The 17,954-nt window shown below is 38.0% G+C and overlaps 1 protein-coding gene across 6 annotated transcripts in view; it reads right to left on the reverse strand.

Annotated features, from left to right (window-relative positions):
• Positions 1–6,395: 6,395 nt before the first annotated feature.
• Positions 6,396–17,954, reverse strand: part of XPO1 (exportin 1) — a 70,669-nt gene continuing 59,110 nt past the window's right edge. For 5 of the 6 annotated variants that reach the window (XM_081313730.1, XM_081313729.1, XM_081313733.1 and 2 more), the window contains 5 exons: positions 16,501–16,669; positions 16,215–16,349; positions 15,955–16,114; positions 15,770–15,866; positions 6,396–7,435 (listed from right to left, as the gene is read on the reverse strand). In XM_081313730.1, the coding sequence (XP_081169856.1) occupies positions 7,289–7,435; positions 15,770–15,866; positions 15,955–16,114; positions 16,215–16,349; positions 16,501–16,669 (708 nt within the window). In that variant the 3' untranslated portion in view covers positions 6,396–7,288. Of the gene's footprint in view, positions 7,436–15,769; positions 15,867–15,954; positions 16,115–16,195; positions 16,350–16,500; positions 16,670–17,954 lie in introns of those variants that run through there. The other variant, XM_081313734.1, reaches the window with a different exon arrangement.

Raw genomic sequence — 17,954 nt, forward strand, 5'->3', positions numbered from 1 at the left:
TACATTGATAATAGGATTACAAACTTTACTGTCTGCAAAACAAGTGTCTTAGGCTACAGCAGGGACTGGGCTACTTCTGCTGTGGATTTCCAGAGGTTGCTGAATTCTTGATATCCCTAACTATTGATTATGCTGGCTGGAGCTACTGGGAATTGCATAAATCAACAACTTCCAAATTCTCCAAGTTTGTCATATAGAATAGATAATCATAGCCTCTTAAGCAGCTGTGTGTATGTGTGCATATACACACACATTGCTCCAGGACCTAGGTAGAAAACATTTCATGTAGGAAGGGAAATAAAGATTTATATTCCACCTTTCAATCAAATATACTCCACCTTTGAATAATTTCACTGGGAAGTTGACATCATAACAAGCATTTGACAATTTTGTTTTGGTCAATAGCAGAGAAGCCAGTGTCACTTTTTCAGGTGTTCCAGGGCAAATAAAAGAAATAGTTGCTGGCAAGATATCTGGAATTTTTACAGTTAACATCAGTGATATCCTAATGACAATCAACCTTGTTTTTCAGTTAATATTCAGTAGACTGGGTGCTGTAAATTGGTGTGTAACTGCAGATACAGTTAAGATGGGTACTGACAAATTGATAAATAAGTTTATTGAGAAAAGGATTCCTAGATACACATAAGTATGAATGGTCCAAAGAACTCAATCTTGGCTTTGAAAAGTTAGAAATTCAGATTTTGGATATTTATGTTCAGTTGAAGTATATATACATTTTGCCTTCAAGAGATACGTAGCAGTTTTGTCTCTAGTTGGGGCCATGTGTTTTAATCATATCCAAATTACATTTTTGCAGCTCTCTTGGATTCAGTACATTTTATATGTTTAAAAAACACAGAAAACATAATTGAAAAAGCTTGTATTCCACTGGGTTATGTTTTGTTATTCAGTTATAGTGGAGATGCTGCCACTTGCACTTTGTTTCTTTCATGTAACACAGAGAGGAAATGAAGATGCAGATTCCCCCCCACTCCCATGTAAGAGAAAAGCAATTTTCATTTGCTTAAGGAGAGAAAGCTGCATGTGAAGAACAGCTGTATAAGAGAAGCCCATCCTCAATGACCTAACTATGGAAATAGAATTATATCAGCCTTTTAAATGTGTATAGAGATTCTCAGTCATCCAAGTCATAGTTATCCCAAAGGTGCTTTTTCAAGAGGCAATTGGACTTTCTTGTTTTTTCTTTGAAGGCATTTCACTTCACATTCAAGAAGCTTCTTCAGCTCTAATTGGATGGTGGGGAATGGAAGGATTTATATTCCTTGCAGACAGCTGGTCATTTGCATTCTTTTAGAATCATTTGGGCCACCTGGATGTTTATCTGTGTTGTCAGGGTCAACTGAGTAGTGCAAATGGGTGTGGAGCCTACCTGGACTTGCTAGACTGGAGATAGATGATGTCTTATCCCTCCCTCTGATGAGAAAGAGCTGTTCAATTTTGTCATAGATGGCCTCTTTGACCCCTCTTTCAAACCCCTCTTGGATGAGAAGCGAAATATCTTCCAAGAAAAAGTCCAGTTGCCTTGTGAAAAGCACCTTTGGGATCAGCCTTTTAAACATTTCAAACATTTTGTGATAGGTTTCCCAATAGTAACTGGCTAACGGACAGAGTAGATTCTCTTCCCTTGCCAGTGACTGAGTTATTTGTACTACATCCTAAAATTTTTGAAAACTTAAGGAGTAATGAAAAATGTAGAAATCAGAATGCTCCATCTTTCCTACCCACCTGTTTTAAGCAATTATTATAGTGTTATGGGTTCACCACAACTGTCATAAAGCTTTGGCAGCTACATGCCTCGTTTCAACTTGCCAATAGGTTTAATACTCTGCTCAATGCAGGATTTGCCAATACATTTTGTATGGATCAGCCACGGTTTGAAGATTTCCAGTGAAGTCTTCAAACATGTTACTTTATGTGGCAACCTATTCCACTAGTTATATCTAAACCTGAATCTACTTTCCTACATTTCAGTGAATTCTGGTCTTGGTCCTGTTATCCAAGCCCTAGAAATCAACTCCATTTCCTCTTCTGTGAGATAACCCTTTGAATACTTAGCATATTTCTATCATACAGAAAGCTAAACGTATTGTTCCTTTAACTAGTCCTCATAAGACTTGGTTTCTAGGACGTTTTGACAGCCCCTCTTCTAAACCTGCTTCAGTTTGTCAATGTACTTTTCACACTGCAGTGCCTAGAACTGGAAAGAATATTCTACATGGGGCCTGATTATAGAGTAGTAAAGGTAAAGGTAAAGGTTCCCCTGCACATGTGTGCTAGTCGTTTCCGACTCTAGGGGCCGGTGCTCATCTCCATTTCAAAGCCGAAGAGCCAGCGCTTGTCCGAGGATGTCTCCGTGGTCATGTGGCCGGCATGACTAGATGCCAAAGGCACACGGAATGCTGTTACCTTCCCACTGTAGTGGTCCCTATTTTTCTACTTGCATTTTTACGTGCTTTCGAACTGCTAGGTTGGCAGAAGCTGGGACGAGTAACAGGTGCTCACTCTGCTATGTGTCACTCAGGAGTTGACCTGCCAAACTGCCGATCTTCTGATATAGAGTAGTAGTAGTACTACTCTGATAGAGTAGTAGAGTGGCACAATTACTTCTCCTCATGATCTGAACTCCATGCTCCTATTAATATATCCCAAAATAACATTTGCCTATCTAACAGCTGCATCATATTGTTAGCCTGTGTTTTTCTTTTGATGTACTGGAACATCAGGTCCTTTTCATGTGTACTACTGCCAAGCCAGTCCTCCATTTTATATTTATGTTTTTCATATTTTTCCCATCTTCAGGTGCAGAATGTTGTTTTTCCCCCACTAAATGTCACCGTTAATATTGTCTTACTATTCAAGTCTGCCTAGAGCTTTTAAAATCCTTATGTAACAAAATTGTTGGCCAGTCCTTTTATTGCTGGTGTAAGCATCATTACATCTCATTAATAAACATGTTGAATACCTGGCTCAGGACAAGGCCTGTGGCACTTTCCGATTTGAAAAGGAACTATGTATGAGTACCCTGTCTAGCCATTTAGCCATCTTTTAAATTAATTGCTGTTTTTGGATTCCACAAATATAATCCTCAACAGCATAAATCATGCACCCAATTGATAATGGAAGATTTCAGTCTAATTCTACCCCTTGCTGAGTTTGAGGTATATGTTATCCTAAACTTCTTTTCCTGTTTTGGTGTGAACTTGGGGAAAACTAAATGGCAGAATGGACTTTTGTGATTTACTTGATTTGTATGTGATTCAGTTAGCTGTCAAAATAGGATTTATTTAGGTTGCTACTCTCACATTGAATCAGAAGGAACTCTCAGAGTGAGTATTCAGTGCTAATGGCAAAAGTGAGACATTCAACTATAGAGTGTACCCATTTTACTCTTAGCAGTTAGCATTGCCTGGATGATCTCACCTTGACTTGGAAGTTGAAGCCTAATTAGTTCAGGTTCAGGAAATATTAGGACTGTAGACAAATTGGGGAATTAAAAGAAAATAAAAGAAAGCAAGCAACAATAAAATAAAAAATATTGTAAAAAACTATATGGGCATGTCCTTGAAGTCAATAGAATTTCCAAGTTTGACTTGAAGATTTATACTATTGTCATATATAAACTGAGAGTAAAAAGAAGCATGTTGAAGATGTAATTTGGAAAGAACAATTTGCAGCATACTTCTCTCAAATATACCCTCAACTGAGGCATAGGCAAAAACCGGGTGTGTTCTTTCCCATCCAAACTCTAATATAGTTTCCAGACACTGAGACAGAATGGCATCACCAAGTTGGTACAGGGCATAGATGTAAAGCTGAGTATCATCAGCATACTGATGGTCTATTCTATGCAATTGGATGACCTCACCTACAGGCTTGCATGTAGATGTCAAATAGGATTGGGGAAGTATGTTGAGCCTAGAAAGACCTCACATAGAAGAGGTTGTGCACTAGACTTCCCCCGCCCCCGCATCAACAATTGGAATCAACCCCAGAGAAAGGAAGAGAACCAGTGCAGAACTGTACCTCCCACTCTTAATCCCCAGAGCTGGTTCAGAAGTATACTATGAACAAATGATGGAATCAAAAGCCACTGAAATCAAGAGTTAAGGTGGATACACCACCTTCATCTGACTACATCATCCATAAGTAGGATCAATGCCATTTTTGGCACTGTATGCAAGTTTGAAATCTGATTGAAAATGATCCAGATAAGGTTTCCTTTATCTTATGTGTTCCAGGATCCTCCTGGATAAACAAACTACAAGAAGGAACTTAGTTTGGACATAAATTTTCAGGATTCAAATGGGAATTTTACCTATATAATAAGTTAAGATCTCATTTTCTCTATAACATGACAGCTTTAACTGTGTAAATACTTATCTCTTGAAGATCTCAACCATGTAAGCCCCCACTATAGGCTGAAATGATAGCCCAGATGCAGTTCTTCTATTTTTTGAGATTATTAAGTCTGGTAAATAAGGACAACCAAAAGAAATCTAGCTCTTCAGAATTCTCCTGCAGATTCATAGTATCAAATAAAATATCTAAAATACTGCATGTTCTGTTCCTTTGATCCAGAAAATATTAACAGGACCAATCTGAAAAATTGTGAGACAACTAGTAAAATGCTAGTTTTATTAGTAGTAAATATACATTTACATTAAAAATCTGGATGAAAAATCTTTTCATTCTACAGTCCACCGTATCTAGAGAATAAGCATTTCTTTTGAAGAATCAAAAATAAATAGGACATTAGGCTAGATGGAGGCATTATAATTTAGTACTGACTGAAAGTCATCTTCCCTATATAATTACTTCAGATAGGAGCGGCTTCCTGTTCATCCAGGCAAAATAGAGACAAATGGACGGTTCCACCCCAACCATACCAGAAGAGGAGGCATATTAGGAAGGTCTAGGACCACTTGGTGTGGACAGGTGATGGGTCACCCGTTATCTGGATGTGGGAGTAATGGCCTTGGCCAAATTAGGGACAACTCACTGCTGCTGGACAGTAAAGCGGGAAGAGGATAACATCTGCAGCAATTATATGTAAAAACATCTCAGCACTTGCAATTTTAGAGACATATTAAAATTTTAAAAAATAGTTTTTAAAATTCTAATGGGGTTTAGTTAATTATAGATAGTTCTTTTCCATTTTAAAATGAATCAGATCCTCTCTTTGGTATTGTTTTTAGTAATGAACATGAGGGATTAAAAAAATGACTCCAGAAATTAGTGCTTTGACTGACTTTAATCTTAGAATGTTGTAACCCAGTGACAGCAAGCAGCTGTTCACTTGTATTGTTTGGATTTGATGTTTGAATTATAAATCTACTCAAAAGAGAACAAATCCAGATTTGGAGTCCTGCAACCTTACAGTGAAAAGAGCACCGCCAGAGCCTTTCTTTGGAAGTCAGCAGGCAGCATGGAAGTATCAGTAATCAATACTGAAAGCCAAAACCCGTGCCTTCCTTCCTGGGAGTGCTCGTTCTTGCCTGCCTCTTCTGCAATTTTGCCTCTTTGAAGAAAAATGTTGCTCACCCCAAGCTTCTGATCAATGTAGCATCTCCCCAGCAAGTGTGTGCATTGTGTTTGAGTGATGATTTTGAGAGACTGTTCCTGGGGACCACAAAGTGAAAAACAAATCGGTTAGAGCCAGAAGAAGCATGGGAATGGCCCAAGATACAACTGCAGGAAGAAATCTTCCCTTTTCTGGCCCTTGCCTTGTTGCATTTTGAGAGGTGCCAAATCGGGGTGGATTTGTATCTATTTCAAGAAGACTGAAAAATGCTACCCTTTGAGAGCTTTGAAGGAAGGGGAATTAAACATCTGCACAGCTCTGCCTATAACTATGTAATTTGCTGGTCTTCCCTTCAGGGGTATATTTTTATGTCTGTGATTTATTTACCTGATCAGGAGGTAATCACTCCAGAATAGCATTGCTGAGTGGTTGCTGCTCTTTTTGAGGAAGAATTAGAGAAGCACGTACCTTACTGAAGTTCCATAGTTAATTAAACCCCATTACAATTTTAAAAACTCTTGTCTTTTAACATTGTTTTCAATATGTATCTAACATCATAACATCTTGCAACTCTCGAGATATGTTTATGTGTGCAGAATGTTACTCCTTCCCGCTTTGTTGTCCTGCATCATTGAGTTGTCCCCACATTCAGTTGGCCGGGGCCACTTGTCCCACATCCAGATGACAGGGTCCGTGCCGAGTTATCCCATTCCATGCTACGTATCTCATCAGTCAAGATGATAAAAGTTTCTGTGAAATAGTTTTTGCAGATTGACACTGAAATTTTCTCCTCTCAACTTCACAGTGAATAGAGCATTCCAATGAAAAAATACAGTCACAGAAAGGAAAATAAATGTAAACCAAGTTTATTTTGCTTTTTAAGTAGTGTTCTTAAAGCACTACAGCATGGTAAACAATGTAAATTAGTAGAAGTCATCTCAAAAGCCAGAGTTCTTCTTTAATGAGCTTGTTAAAAAGATGCAGCCTATTCTAACAGGATAAATATTTTAACCATTTCACTTCGAGTTAATGAAGGCTCACAAATGAGCAACACTCCTCATTGAGGAAAACAAAAAGCTGTTGTCGACAAAGCGACAGCACACACACAAAAACAAAAGAACTGTGTAAAAATAACTAACTGTACTGTGTTCCCATATTTTTCCAAGTTGCTTTACAATGGGATGATATGCACATGATCTTGCTGCAAATTTGCCATATGACTTGCAAATATCAGTAGCCTAGCCTTATCATTTAGCCCCAAAGCTGCTCATGTCTGATGATGCAGCACTCATCTTCTTATTACTAACAGTTAATTTGATGGATTTTCTTTATTACCCTTTTTTCAAGACTGCAGAGCAGACTAGAAAATTATCCTTAATTAAAAGAAAAAAAGTGTTCTAACTGGAAAAATGTTTAATTTTGCAGTAGACTTTACAAGTTATATGTTTTGCCTTTTTTTACTCTTAGCCACAAAATGGGCATGAAGTGTTTTATTTTTAAAATGCCTTAATTTTCAACTTCATGCAAATCTAAATAAAGATGACCAAAACAAAAAGCTTAAACAATGGAAGGATATTTCACAGAAAATTTCTTATACAAAAACACATAAGAAAAAAGGGCCACTAGGTGACATCTTAAATTTACAAATTGGCATCATTTTGGTCAACAAATATCCAAGTCCTGTTTTCTTCTACAACAAAGCAGCTGTACAGAAAGAAAACAGAAAAACTGATTATTTTTGTTTTAATCACACATTTCCTCAGGAATTTCATGTGGATTAAGGATGCCAGGGACAGACATCTGAAGTTTGTGTTTTTCCTCCTGAGCCTGTCGAAGAGCTGTCTCTCTTTCTTCCAGGAATAAGTCAGATGTGTCTTCACCTGCAAATTCCTATGGAAATAAAATAATTTAGGAATTATAACTGAGTCATACAGGAAGTACTTTCTAAAAAAAATTAAAAAGGCACCAAACATACAGCCATTTCTCTTTAAATCTTGAAGTAAATTTCATTTAAATACATTATTTTAGATTTTATCTTCAAAGCAAGTTTTTTTTTTACAAAAACACCTTGTTCCTCTTTAAATGAAATGAAATGAACCTTTATTGTCAAAGTACAACTATGTGTACATTGAGATTAGCTGAGCCTCCCTTTGTGCTCCCACCCCCCAACACACAGTGACAACAAACCCTCCATCTTACTACACCATGTGAACCAACTACACCACACACCGGCCTCCCAAGTCAATTCTGCATAAAATTCACAAAAGTTATTTCTCATTCAAAAGCCTAACAGCCCACGGATAAAAGCTGTTTTTCAGCCTGTTGGTGCGGCTGGCTATACTCCTATATCTCCTACCCGATGGTAGGAGAGTAAAGAGATACCGTCCAGGGTGTGAGTCATCCCTGAGAATTTTCCTCACTCTTCCAATCCAGTGGTGTCAGGGAACAGCCCACAATGTCTTGTGCTGTACTCACCACCCTCTGTAATACTTTCCTATCCGCAGCTCAGACCAGCATACCAAACCACAATACCATACGAGAGGACGCTCTCTATAGTAGACTGGTAAAAGAGGGTCATTAGCCGTTGTTCTACCCTGTTCTTCCACAAGACCCTGAGGAAGTGAAGCCTCTGTAGGGCCTTTCTAGCCACCTGGGTTGTATTAACTTTCCAGGTCAGATCTTCACAGAGGTAGACTCAAGGAAATTTAAAGGAGGAAACTCTCTCCACACAGTCCTCCCCGATGTAAAGTGGGGCAGGTTCCTCCTTTTTTCTCCAGACGTCTAGCACCATCTCTTTCGTCTTGCCAATGTTCAGGTGCAAGTTGTTACTACACCATATGGATAGTTTTTGTACCTCCGCCCTGTATGCTGTCTCATCCCCACCTGTAATGAGACCCACCACAGTTGTATCATCTGCGAACTTAATTATCGCAGTGGATGGGTCAGATGACACAGTCATATGTGTATAAAGAGTACAGGTAGGGGCTAAGCACACAGCCCTGTGGCGAGCTGGTGCAAAGCTTCAGGGGGGTGGACAAAGCAGACCCGACCCTCACTGTTTGTAACCGGTCCCTAAGAAAGTCTTGAATCCAATCACAGATGGCGGGGGAGAATTTCAAGTCAGTCAGCTTCTCGATGAGAATGCTCGGCAAAATGGTGTTGAAAGCCGAGCTATAGTCAACAAAAAGCATCCTGACGTAACTTCCAGGTTTCTCAAGATGACTTGCTACAAAGTGTAAAGCAGTAGCTATGGCATCGTCTGTCGACCTATTTCCCCTGTAGGCAAATTTATGTTTATCAAAATCCAGTGGGAGGCATGTCCTGAGATGTTGGAGAACCAATCTTTCGAAGCATTTCATGACTACAGACGTTAATGCAATAGGTCTGTAGTCGTTCAGGCACTCAACTGCAGTTTTTTTGGGGACTGGGACAATGGTAGCTGCTTTCAAGCACAATGGTACACATGTCGTTTGCAAGGAGATGTTAAAAATCCTTGTCAGGACCCCTGCTAATTGGTCGGCACAATTCCTAACCACTATCCCCAGCACCCCATCTGGGCCTGTGGCTTTGCTGGGATTCACAGCCTTCAATATAGCTCTCACTTGGTGTTTACACAGGGTGAGTGGCTGAGAATCAGAAGGCCGGCCAGCAAAGGCTATGGGGTCTGGTCTTTTTACCTCGTAGCGAGCGAAGAAGATATTCAGCTCCTCCGCCAACGAGGCATCGGTGTTAACCAAGCTCCTCGTACTGCCCTTGTAGTTGGTTAAGTGCTGCAGTCCCTGCCATACTTGCCTCGGATCGTTGTCTGCTAAGTGGTTCTCCACCTTGTGTTTATATTGTTGTTTCGCCATCTTAATGCCTCTTTTGAGATTTACCCTGTCCCCTGCCTTAAAGGCAGAATCCCGAGCTCTCAGGAGTGTTCGTATCTCTGCAGTCATCCAGGGTTTACAGTTCCCGTAAACTCTAATGCACTTATCTGTTGTTACACTATCAGTGCATGTTCTAATATAAGAGAGTACGGCATCTGTATATGCATTCAGTTCTTGTTCTTCAAATACACTCCAGTCAGTGGTTTCAAAGCAGTCCTGCAACTGGCTGAGGTTTTGACCCTTTTTGTGACTGCCTGAATTCTTTTCCTGAGAGGGACATACTTTGGGCACAACAGGAGTGAAAGATAGTCAGATGTACCCAGGTGGGGGAGAGGGAAAGCTCTGTATGCCTGTTTCAGATTGGAGTACACGTGGTCTAAAGTGTTCTTCCCTCTGGTGGCAACTTGCACATACTGTACAAACTTGGGGAGAACTGTCTTCAGACAAGCTTGATTGAAGTCCCCAGCCACGACAAGAGCGCCCTCTGGGTGAGTTTGCTGCTGCCTGGTGATGACGTCATACAGCTTGGAAAGTGCCATGCTGACATTGGCATCAGGTGGAACATAAAACAGCTGTAATAATTACCACAGTAATTTCTCTAGGCAGATAGAAAGGCCTACATATAACAGTCATCAGTTCCACATCTGGGGAGCAATATGTGTACACCAATCTGCTGCTGACACACCATTCACAGTGTATATAGACAGAGTCCTCCTCCTTCTTTCCTTTAATCCCAAATTTTTAAAAGCTGACTGCATCGATCCTTTTATCATATAATCACAGCATGTCAAATTGGAGGTAGTCGGGTTTTTTTAGCATTATTTATTTATTTAGAAAAAGCTAAATAAGATTTTGGATTGAAGAGTTATATAGACAGTTCTTGAGTTACAATTGTAATTGAGAGCAGAACTTCTGTTGCTAAATACATGGTAGTAAAGTGATACGTCAGATGTCTGCATCACTTAGCAACTGCAACCCCTGCAGTCTCCATTGCGGTCCAGTGAAGATTGTGGGTCATTAACAGAGCACCTCCTGCCGGCTTCTAACAACCAAAGCCGGCAGGAAGTTGGTGGGGGAGAGTTACCTAAGCTACCTGCAACTTTTGCTGCTGCCTTCTCCATTGTCTTTGCTTGTGGAAAGCTGGCAGGCAAGGTTGTAAATCTCAGTCACTTGATTGTGGGATGCTGCAGCAATTTTAAATGTGAGTTGGTTGCTAAGCACTAAGGTTATGATCATGTGATTGTGGAAGTGCTGGGGTGGCTTGAACTTTGAAGGCTAGTGGTAAGCGCCACTCGTTTAGCATCATTGTAACTTCAAATGGTTGCTGAACGAGTGGTTGTTAATCAAGAGTTACCTGTAAAGAAATTAAAGATCCAGACAAATTGGGAACATTGAAAACTTTCACTATAAGATTTTGGAACTAACTATATGAAATAAACAACTTTTTGTGGGAACCAAAATTATTTAGTCTACTGTAAATTGTAACAGAGATAAGAAACTTTACTGGCTAGTAGAGGGGCTAGAGACCACCCCCACCCCCCTAAATTGCGAAGTTGCTCTCGGTTTTAATCAATACTATATTTACAATATGACACAAAATGCTATAACATTTGAAATATTAGAGATCTTCAAAGAATGGAGCCATAAATTAGTAGCCACAGTATCAACATTAATAGTAATGTCTGCTTCTATGGATAAAAAGGTAAAGGTAAAGGTTCCCCGCACATGCGTGCTAGTCGTTTCCGACTCTGGGGGCCGGTGCTCATCTCTGCTTCAAAGCTGAAGAGCCAGCGCTTGTCCGAGGACGTCTCCGTGGTCATGTGGCCGGCATGACTAGACGCCAAAGGCGCATGGAACGCTGTTACCTTCCCACCGTAGTGGTCCCTATTTTTCTACTTGCATTTTTACGTGCTTTCGAACTGCTAGGTTGGCAGAAGCTGGGACGAGTAACAGGCGCTCATTCTGTTATGCGGCACTCAGGATTCGACCCACCAAACTATGTTTAAAAGATGTTAATGAAGGAATGACAGATGTAAAACAATCTTGCTTGATGCAGAAATAGTAGAATCAAACATATTGCATTAAAAATGTGTGGATTAGGAGATAGACATTTAAAATGCAAATACAAGTGATAGCCCAAGAGAATGACCCAGATAATGTCTACTGGATATACAAAAGAAGCTGGCTAAAGTTTTCAAAATTAAAGGGGAAATATAAATGATAAACCAAGAGAATGACATGGATAGTGATTTTTACTGAATTTACAAGAGGCATGCTAAAGCGTTCAAGATGCCTTTTATATAGGAAAAAAAAACCTGACGGTAGACCAAATCCTACAATAATATCTGATTACATTAGAGATCAAGATTGTCAGAAGTAGAAGGGAGGAATATTTGACCAAGGTTAAGATAAGACATATTTTTATAAAGTTCTGGCAATTTTTACAGATTTTTGCTGATACCAGGATTGAAAAATTGATGTCTCATGGATTTGCTTATAAATAAAGGATTGGTTATAGAAGTTAGTATCTGTTTTTAGCCCTATAGGGAATGAAGAGGTGGTATAATGCTATCATACACTTAACAGACTGCAGTATAGTTTTATATACACTGATAAAAAATATGTGTAACTCACTTTAATGCAATATTCATTTTATTGCAGTGGTCTGGAACTGAACCCATAAACATACACATGTACATATGTATTATATATTTACATATATGTTTATGTGTGTGTGTATGTATATGTATACACACACACTATTCCTTTGCTGAGCTATTGAAAGTGGTATTTTAGATAGCCTAAAAACAACTGGTAAGCTGCAAACTTAAATGAATTGCTCTCCACTCCTTTTGGAATTTTTGTAGGACACTTTGAAAGCAAAAGAAACAAGCTTCTCCCCTTTCCATCCTGAACAATGTACCCCAATTCAACTTTTGAAGTACTTACTGCTGAGATGCAGAGCATAGTTATATCCAAGAAAGTAACCAACTTTATTAGGGAGATGTCTGAACAGTGATTTTGACTCCAGAGATACATTCTGATATTGGGGTAAGGGAACTTCACAATTTTGAGATTTTAGTCATATTATAGTCTCAAAAAACACCTTATGCTTGAAAAGCAGATCCAATAGAAGGATGAAGCTTTGCAGAAAGATGTGAAATTGGTTAAAACAGTAATGGCATCACACAGAAAGGATTAACTGTTCAGAAGACAATCAACAGCAACAACAAAAACAACAACACACAAGCAGATAACCGGCCAAGAGGAATAAGATCAGACTGAAAATCAAACAAATTGCAAGTGCTTGGGGATGCTGAAGTTCCTATATGTATAAGACAAATGAGATAATATTTTCTGGTTGCCACAGAAAATTCTAACAGAACTTGTTTCAAATGAAACATGGACATTTTTGGGACACTGCTTTAGAATCCAAGATAAGTCATGATGTCAAAAGCTGTTTTATTCTTTTTCTAACATTTCTTTCCCTTTCTCCCATTCTTATAACTTTTGATTAGAAACCTTATTGAACTCTAGCTCAGATTCACAGCTCATTAAGACAAAAAGATAAAAAGTCAGACATAGCCAATTGCTCTATAGTGTAACCGTGCAAAAATAGTTTTATCATTTTTCATCTCATGTTCCTTTTTTGTTTTCTCTCCTTTTGTATATCTACAGCCTGCCTTTCTGAATGAATGGTTTTTGCAAAAATTTTGCAACTGAGAATTGAGAGAAAAATCTAGAAATCAGGCAAAAAGCAGTTAGTCTTCAATTTATAGAATTCCACTGACATTTATATTTTATGAATGCAGTAATGCCTATTGGATAGGTAGAAAAGTTTACAAACTGAATATTCCAAAGATTTTTGATGTTCCCTCAGGAGACTTGTTTATTTGTATATCCAGTAGTCTTTGACTTATGATCGCAACTGAGCCCAAAATATCTGTTGGCAAGTTGGTTTTAAGTTAGTTTTGTTCCATTTTACGACCTTTCCTGCCACAGTTGTTAAATGAATCATTGCAGTTGTTTTTTTTATTGAAAAGTTTTAAAATAGTTTTCCTTTAAAAAACCCCCCTTCCCCCTCCCTCCTCCCCCCACCACCCCCCCTCCCCCCCCCTCCCCCCCCCGACTTCCCAGAGCTAAATACAAGGTGTATATAAAAAAAAAGCAATCATAAACAACCATATACTAGCAGCTATAAATTCTAAAATCCATCACTCTCTAGCTTATATAGGATAAAACAAACCTTAGCATTATTAAATATATATAAAAAACTAAAATAGAAAAAGAAAAAAGAAAACGAAAGAAGACTTATTCGAATGCTACATAAAACTTCTTAACCCTATACTTGTTCTGGATAAACTCAATCCATTTTCTCCATTCCATAATATAACGTTCATTGCAGTTGTTAAGTTAGTAGCACGGTTGTTAAGTGAATCTGGCTTGCCCATTGACTTTGCTTATCAGAAGGTCGCAAAGGGTGATCACATGACTCTGGAACACTGCAACTGTCATAAATATATGCCAGTTGCCAAGTGTCTGAATTTTGATCATGTGACCATGGAGATGCTTTCACATGGTCATGTGAAAAACAGTCATAAGCTACTTTTTTCAGTGCCATTGTAACTTTGGTCATTAAATGAATGGTTTTAAGTTGAGGACTACCTGTATTAGGGTATGCTTGCTGCTCCTAAAAGTATTTTGGATGTACCTCAAAATTTGTGGGAGATTTTGAAATGACCAAAACAATGAAAACTGAAAAGACTCTGGCTAGATGGGAATCCTGTTAAATAATATGGAACTATAGGAAAAAAAACTATCTCCATATCATTAGATATACATAATAATCTTTCAAAAGAGACTTTTCCTCATAATATTGTGGGGCTTATTATGAAAACAGTATAGGAGTCTATACGTTATATTAATTATACAATATTCTAAAAACAGACAAGATGTGAGTCCCCATCCCCTGGCCCACTACTGGGCCTTGAGCCTTTCGGAACTGGGCCATGGAAGTGGTGGGTGAGCGTGCACATCCCCACTTGCACCAGCAGTGGTTGGCTGGGGCCATGCATGCTCAATTACACAAATGGAGTTACGCATTTGCCCTCCGTGCACACAGAACCATTCCCCCCCCCAAGCTGGTCCGCAAATTCAAAATGTTTGGGGAATTCTGCACTAAGTCTTTGTGTGCTATACTAACACAATTATATATTATCATTAATAATTCATCTTGTATATTATTTTTGTGAAAGGATGACAGCTCTCTGATAACATTTATACTGTAACTTATTTTCATAACATAAAAAATAATAATTTTGTAAGATGCAGAAGCTTTTGATGCTGCAAATTAACTTTTTGCAAGATATGAGAAAAGGGAATTTCATCTGATTTTTTTAATTGGGTAAAAATCCAGCTCTTCTATTTGGGTAGTTACTAATACACTTATTATTTTAAAAATCCAGCTTGTTATTAAATCACTCAGCTAGAAACAGGGAAATCTGGCAGAATGGTAGAATATTACGAAAGAGGTAACTCAGTCCAGAAAATGTAAAAACAAAAGAAAACACCAAAACAACTGCCCCTTGACTGGACTAGGTATAGGTTTGACTTTAAAAACTCTATTTTAATTACTGGATATAAAACCAAAAAGTCAAGGAAAGAAATAAACAGTCCAGCCACGACCATTGCAGATAAGCAATAAACAGTGCCAGATTCACAGTCAAGGAAGAAACAATGTTCTTATAAAGGTACCATCAAGGAAGACACCCAACTCCAACAAAAACTAGCAGAAGCTACAGCAAATTCTACTCTTCCATGAAGTATCGAGGTTACCAAACCTGGAAATTAAAACAGCCGGCTCAAGAATACTAACAACCTAACAGTTCAACCATGAGCTACACATATTCTCAATAATTGGAATACCTTTACTATATTAAACTACATTCAAAGACTTCTAGCTACTCATTTCATACTTCTAGCAAAGAACAGTTCACCAATTTTTGAGCTGCTACTTAACCATTAGGAAACCCCAACTTTACCTAAATGTTAATGAGAACTAAAAATATTCAGCTATTTCATTCATATCATGTATGTGGAAATATTATTGCCTGATCTAAATAATATAAAGTCAGATGATGGATACAAGATCCATCTGAGAACTCAAGCTAACTCGGGAATATAGAAGATGGTTATATTTACTACTACAATATTCACAGAATTTATAAAGAAAGTTCAGTGTTTAAAATAATGTATATCTACCGTCTGCACAGGCAATTATGCTAACTGGGTATGAATAATTTCCCCCCTTCCTCTACAAATGCAATCCAATACATGTTCATAAAATCAAACATACCTTTATTTGTACTAGGAAGTCCCGAAGGTGTTCCTTGAAAGCAGGAATATCCTGATTTAAACTGAAGAGTCCTGTTACAAACAGTTTAACCTGTGCACTAACATAAAAAAATATCAGAGGAATTAGTTTATATTACGGCTGCATGCATATAAATTTTAACCTGTGTTTGGAAATCAAGCACTTACTCTTGTAGATGAGGAAATGCAGATTTAAGAAGATTAGCAACATACTCCTGAATAAACATTTGGTTGTTTACTGGATTTCCAGGATTTAGGGGAGTACTTATTTTTCCTTCTTCTACTAAGTTGAACATGTATGCAAGAATTGATGCATGCATCGTCAAACCTGATTAGAATATACAAATTAGAGTTAATATTTGTAACTGATGTGGGTTCTACTTGTAGTAATTTTTTTCTAGTTTCCCACCTCAGGGTTCAATTCCTACCAGCAGTATGAGATGTGTCTGTTACAACAGAAAAAATGTGTTGAAGAATGTCACAGAAATAAGTTTGATAAAAGCTCTGGGCAGCAGCTTCTTCTTGTGCAACATTTTGTAAAAGTGTATAAAGGATCTGAAGACCTGGAAAAAAACACACATCAAAGTCATTCTAAAATGTTAATATTTGCAGATAATTACATTTTGACGAGTTGAACAGATAAGACTGTAAAAAACTTCCATATTTATGTGCTTCTAAACCATGATAATTTAGATTAGGATAAAGCAAATTCACCTGTATCTGCAACATTTCTCATTGTATGCTTGAAAGCCCAAATGATAGAATCCAATACTAGCTTGAACTGTGCAGGTGGAATGGCCAGGAATGCTGGAAAGCAATGGGAGTTTACTGCTTGTAGTAATAAAAAAAAGTTTGTTCTGTGTTCAGGATACTCTTCAAAATCCTAAGGGGAAAAAAGAGATCCTTTTACATGCAATTCCAGAAACTTCCTTACTTGTAAATTTTTATTCTGAGTCAAACAAATAACTTCATCTTATGACACTATTGAAATAGACAAGTCAAATTTTCAAATGCCTCTCCAGAGAAATATCCCACACTTGTCCCCCAGACCAGGGTAGAAAAACACATCAAAAACCTTCTTAAATAAAGTATCAATTTTCAAAGTGGAGTCAAATGACTCTCCTGTAAAGAAATTGGTACAGGTAGTCCTCAATGTACGAACAGAACTGAGCCCCAAATTTCTGTTGCTGAGACAGTTGTTACATGAATTTTGCCCCTTTTACAACCTGGCTTGCCTTAATTCTTAAGTGAATCACTGCAGTTGATAAGTTAATAACACAGTTGTTAAATTAATCCAGCTTCCCCACTGATTTTGCTTGTCAAAAGGTCACAAAAGGTGACCACTTGACCTGGGACATAGCAACTGTGATAAATATGAGCCAGTTGCCAAGCAGCCGAATTTTGATCACATGACCATGGGGATGCTGTAATGGTAGTGTGAAAAACAATCATAAAAGTCCCTTTTTTAGTGTCACTGTAACTTTGAACATCACTAAACGAATGTTTGTAAATTGAGTATTACTGTAGTTTGTTTTCTCTAGAAATGTATGGATCACTCTACAAATCATGGAATATAAAATCAATGTACTTTTGTAGAATTCAAAAAGTTTCATGCCACATTGATTTCCTGAAGCACACAACCTTTAATAAATAGTAATGCTCCTGAAGTATCTATTGGCTCTGCCTCATATTGCTTTTGTAAGTGAATTGGAAAGCTGAAGTAGCTATATTCTCAAAAATATCCCCAAGGCTTTACAAAGTCCTAAAAGGTCTTTGCAGTTTCTAAAATCCTGTACAAAGTAAAATTCAATGCCCATCTGCATTCCAATTAAGTTAGATCTTTTCTTATAGCAGAAATTAGGGCAAGAAATGATAGCAATGTTTATCTTTTCTCTTTAACCTGAACGTGAAGACAGGTTGAGGCCTATGGTCATGATTTATCTGAAAAATGTTTTAAGATATAAGAAGTCTTAGCTATAAAATTCACCTGGTCAAGACAGTCACCATTAGAAATATTAGACAATTCAAGGATAAGCTAGTTACTGGTTCAAATAGCAAAGCTGTGAGTTCTACCAGTTTAGATTCCAGTTAGATCATCCAGCAACTCTTATTCAGTTTATACAGGTAGTCCTCAACTTACAATAATTCATGTAATCAGCTATTCAGTT

Source organism: Vipera berus, assembly GCF_964194415.1.
Source record: "Vipera berus genome assembly, chromosome: 1".
In the NCBI taxonomy this organism is placed as follows: Eukaryota; Metazoa; Chordata; class Lepidosauria; order Squamata; family Viperidae; genus Vipera; species Vipera berus.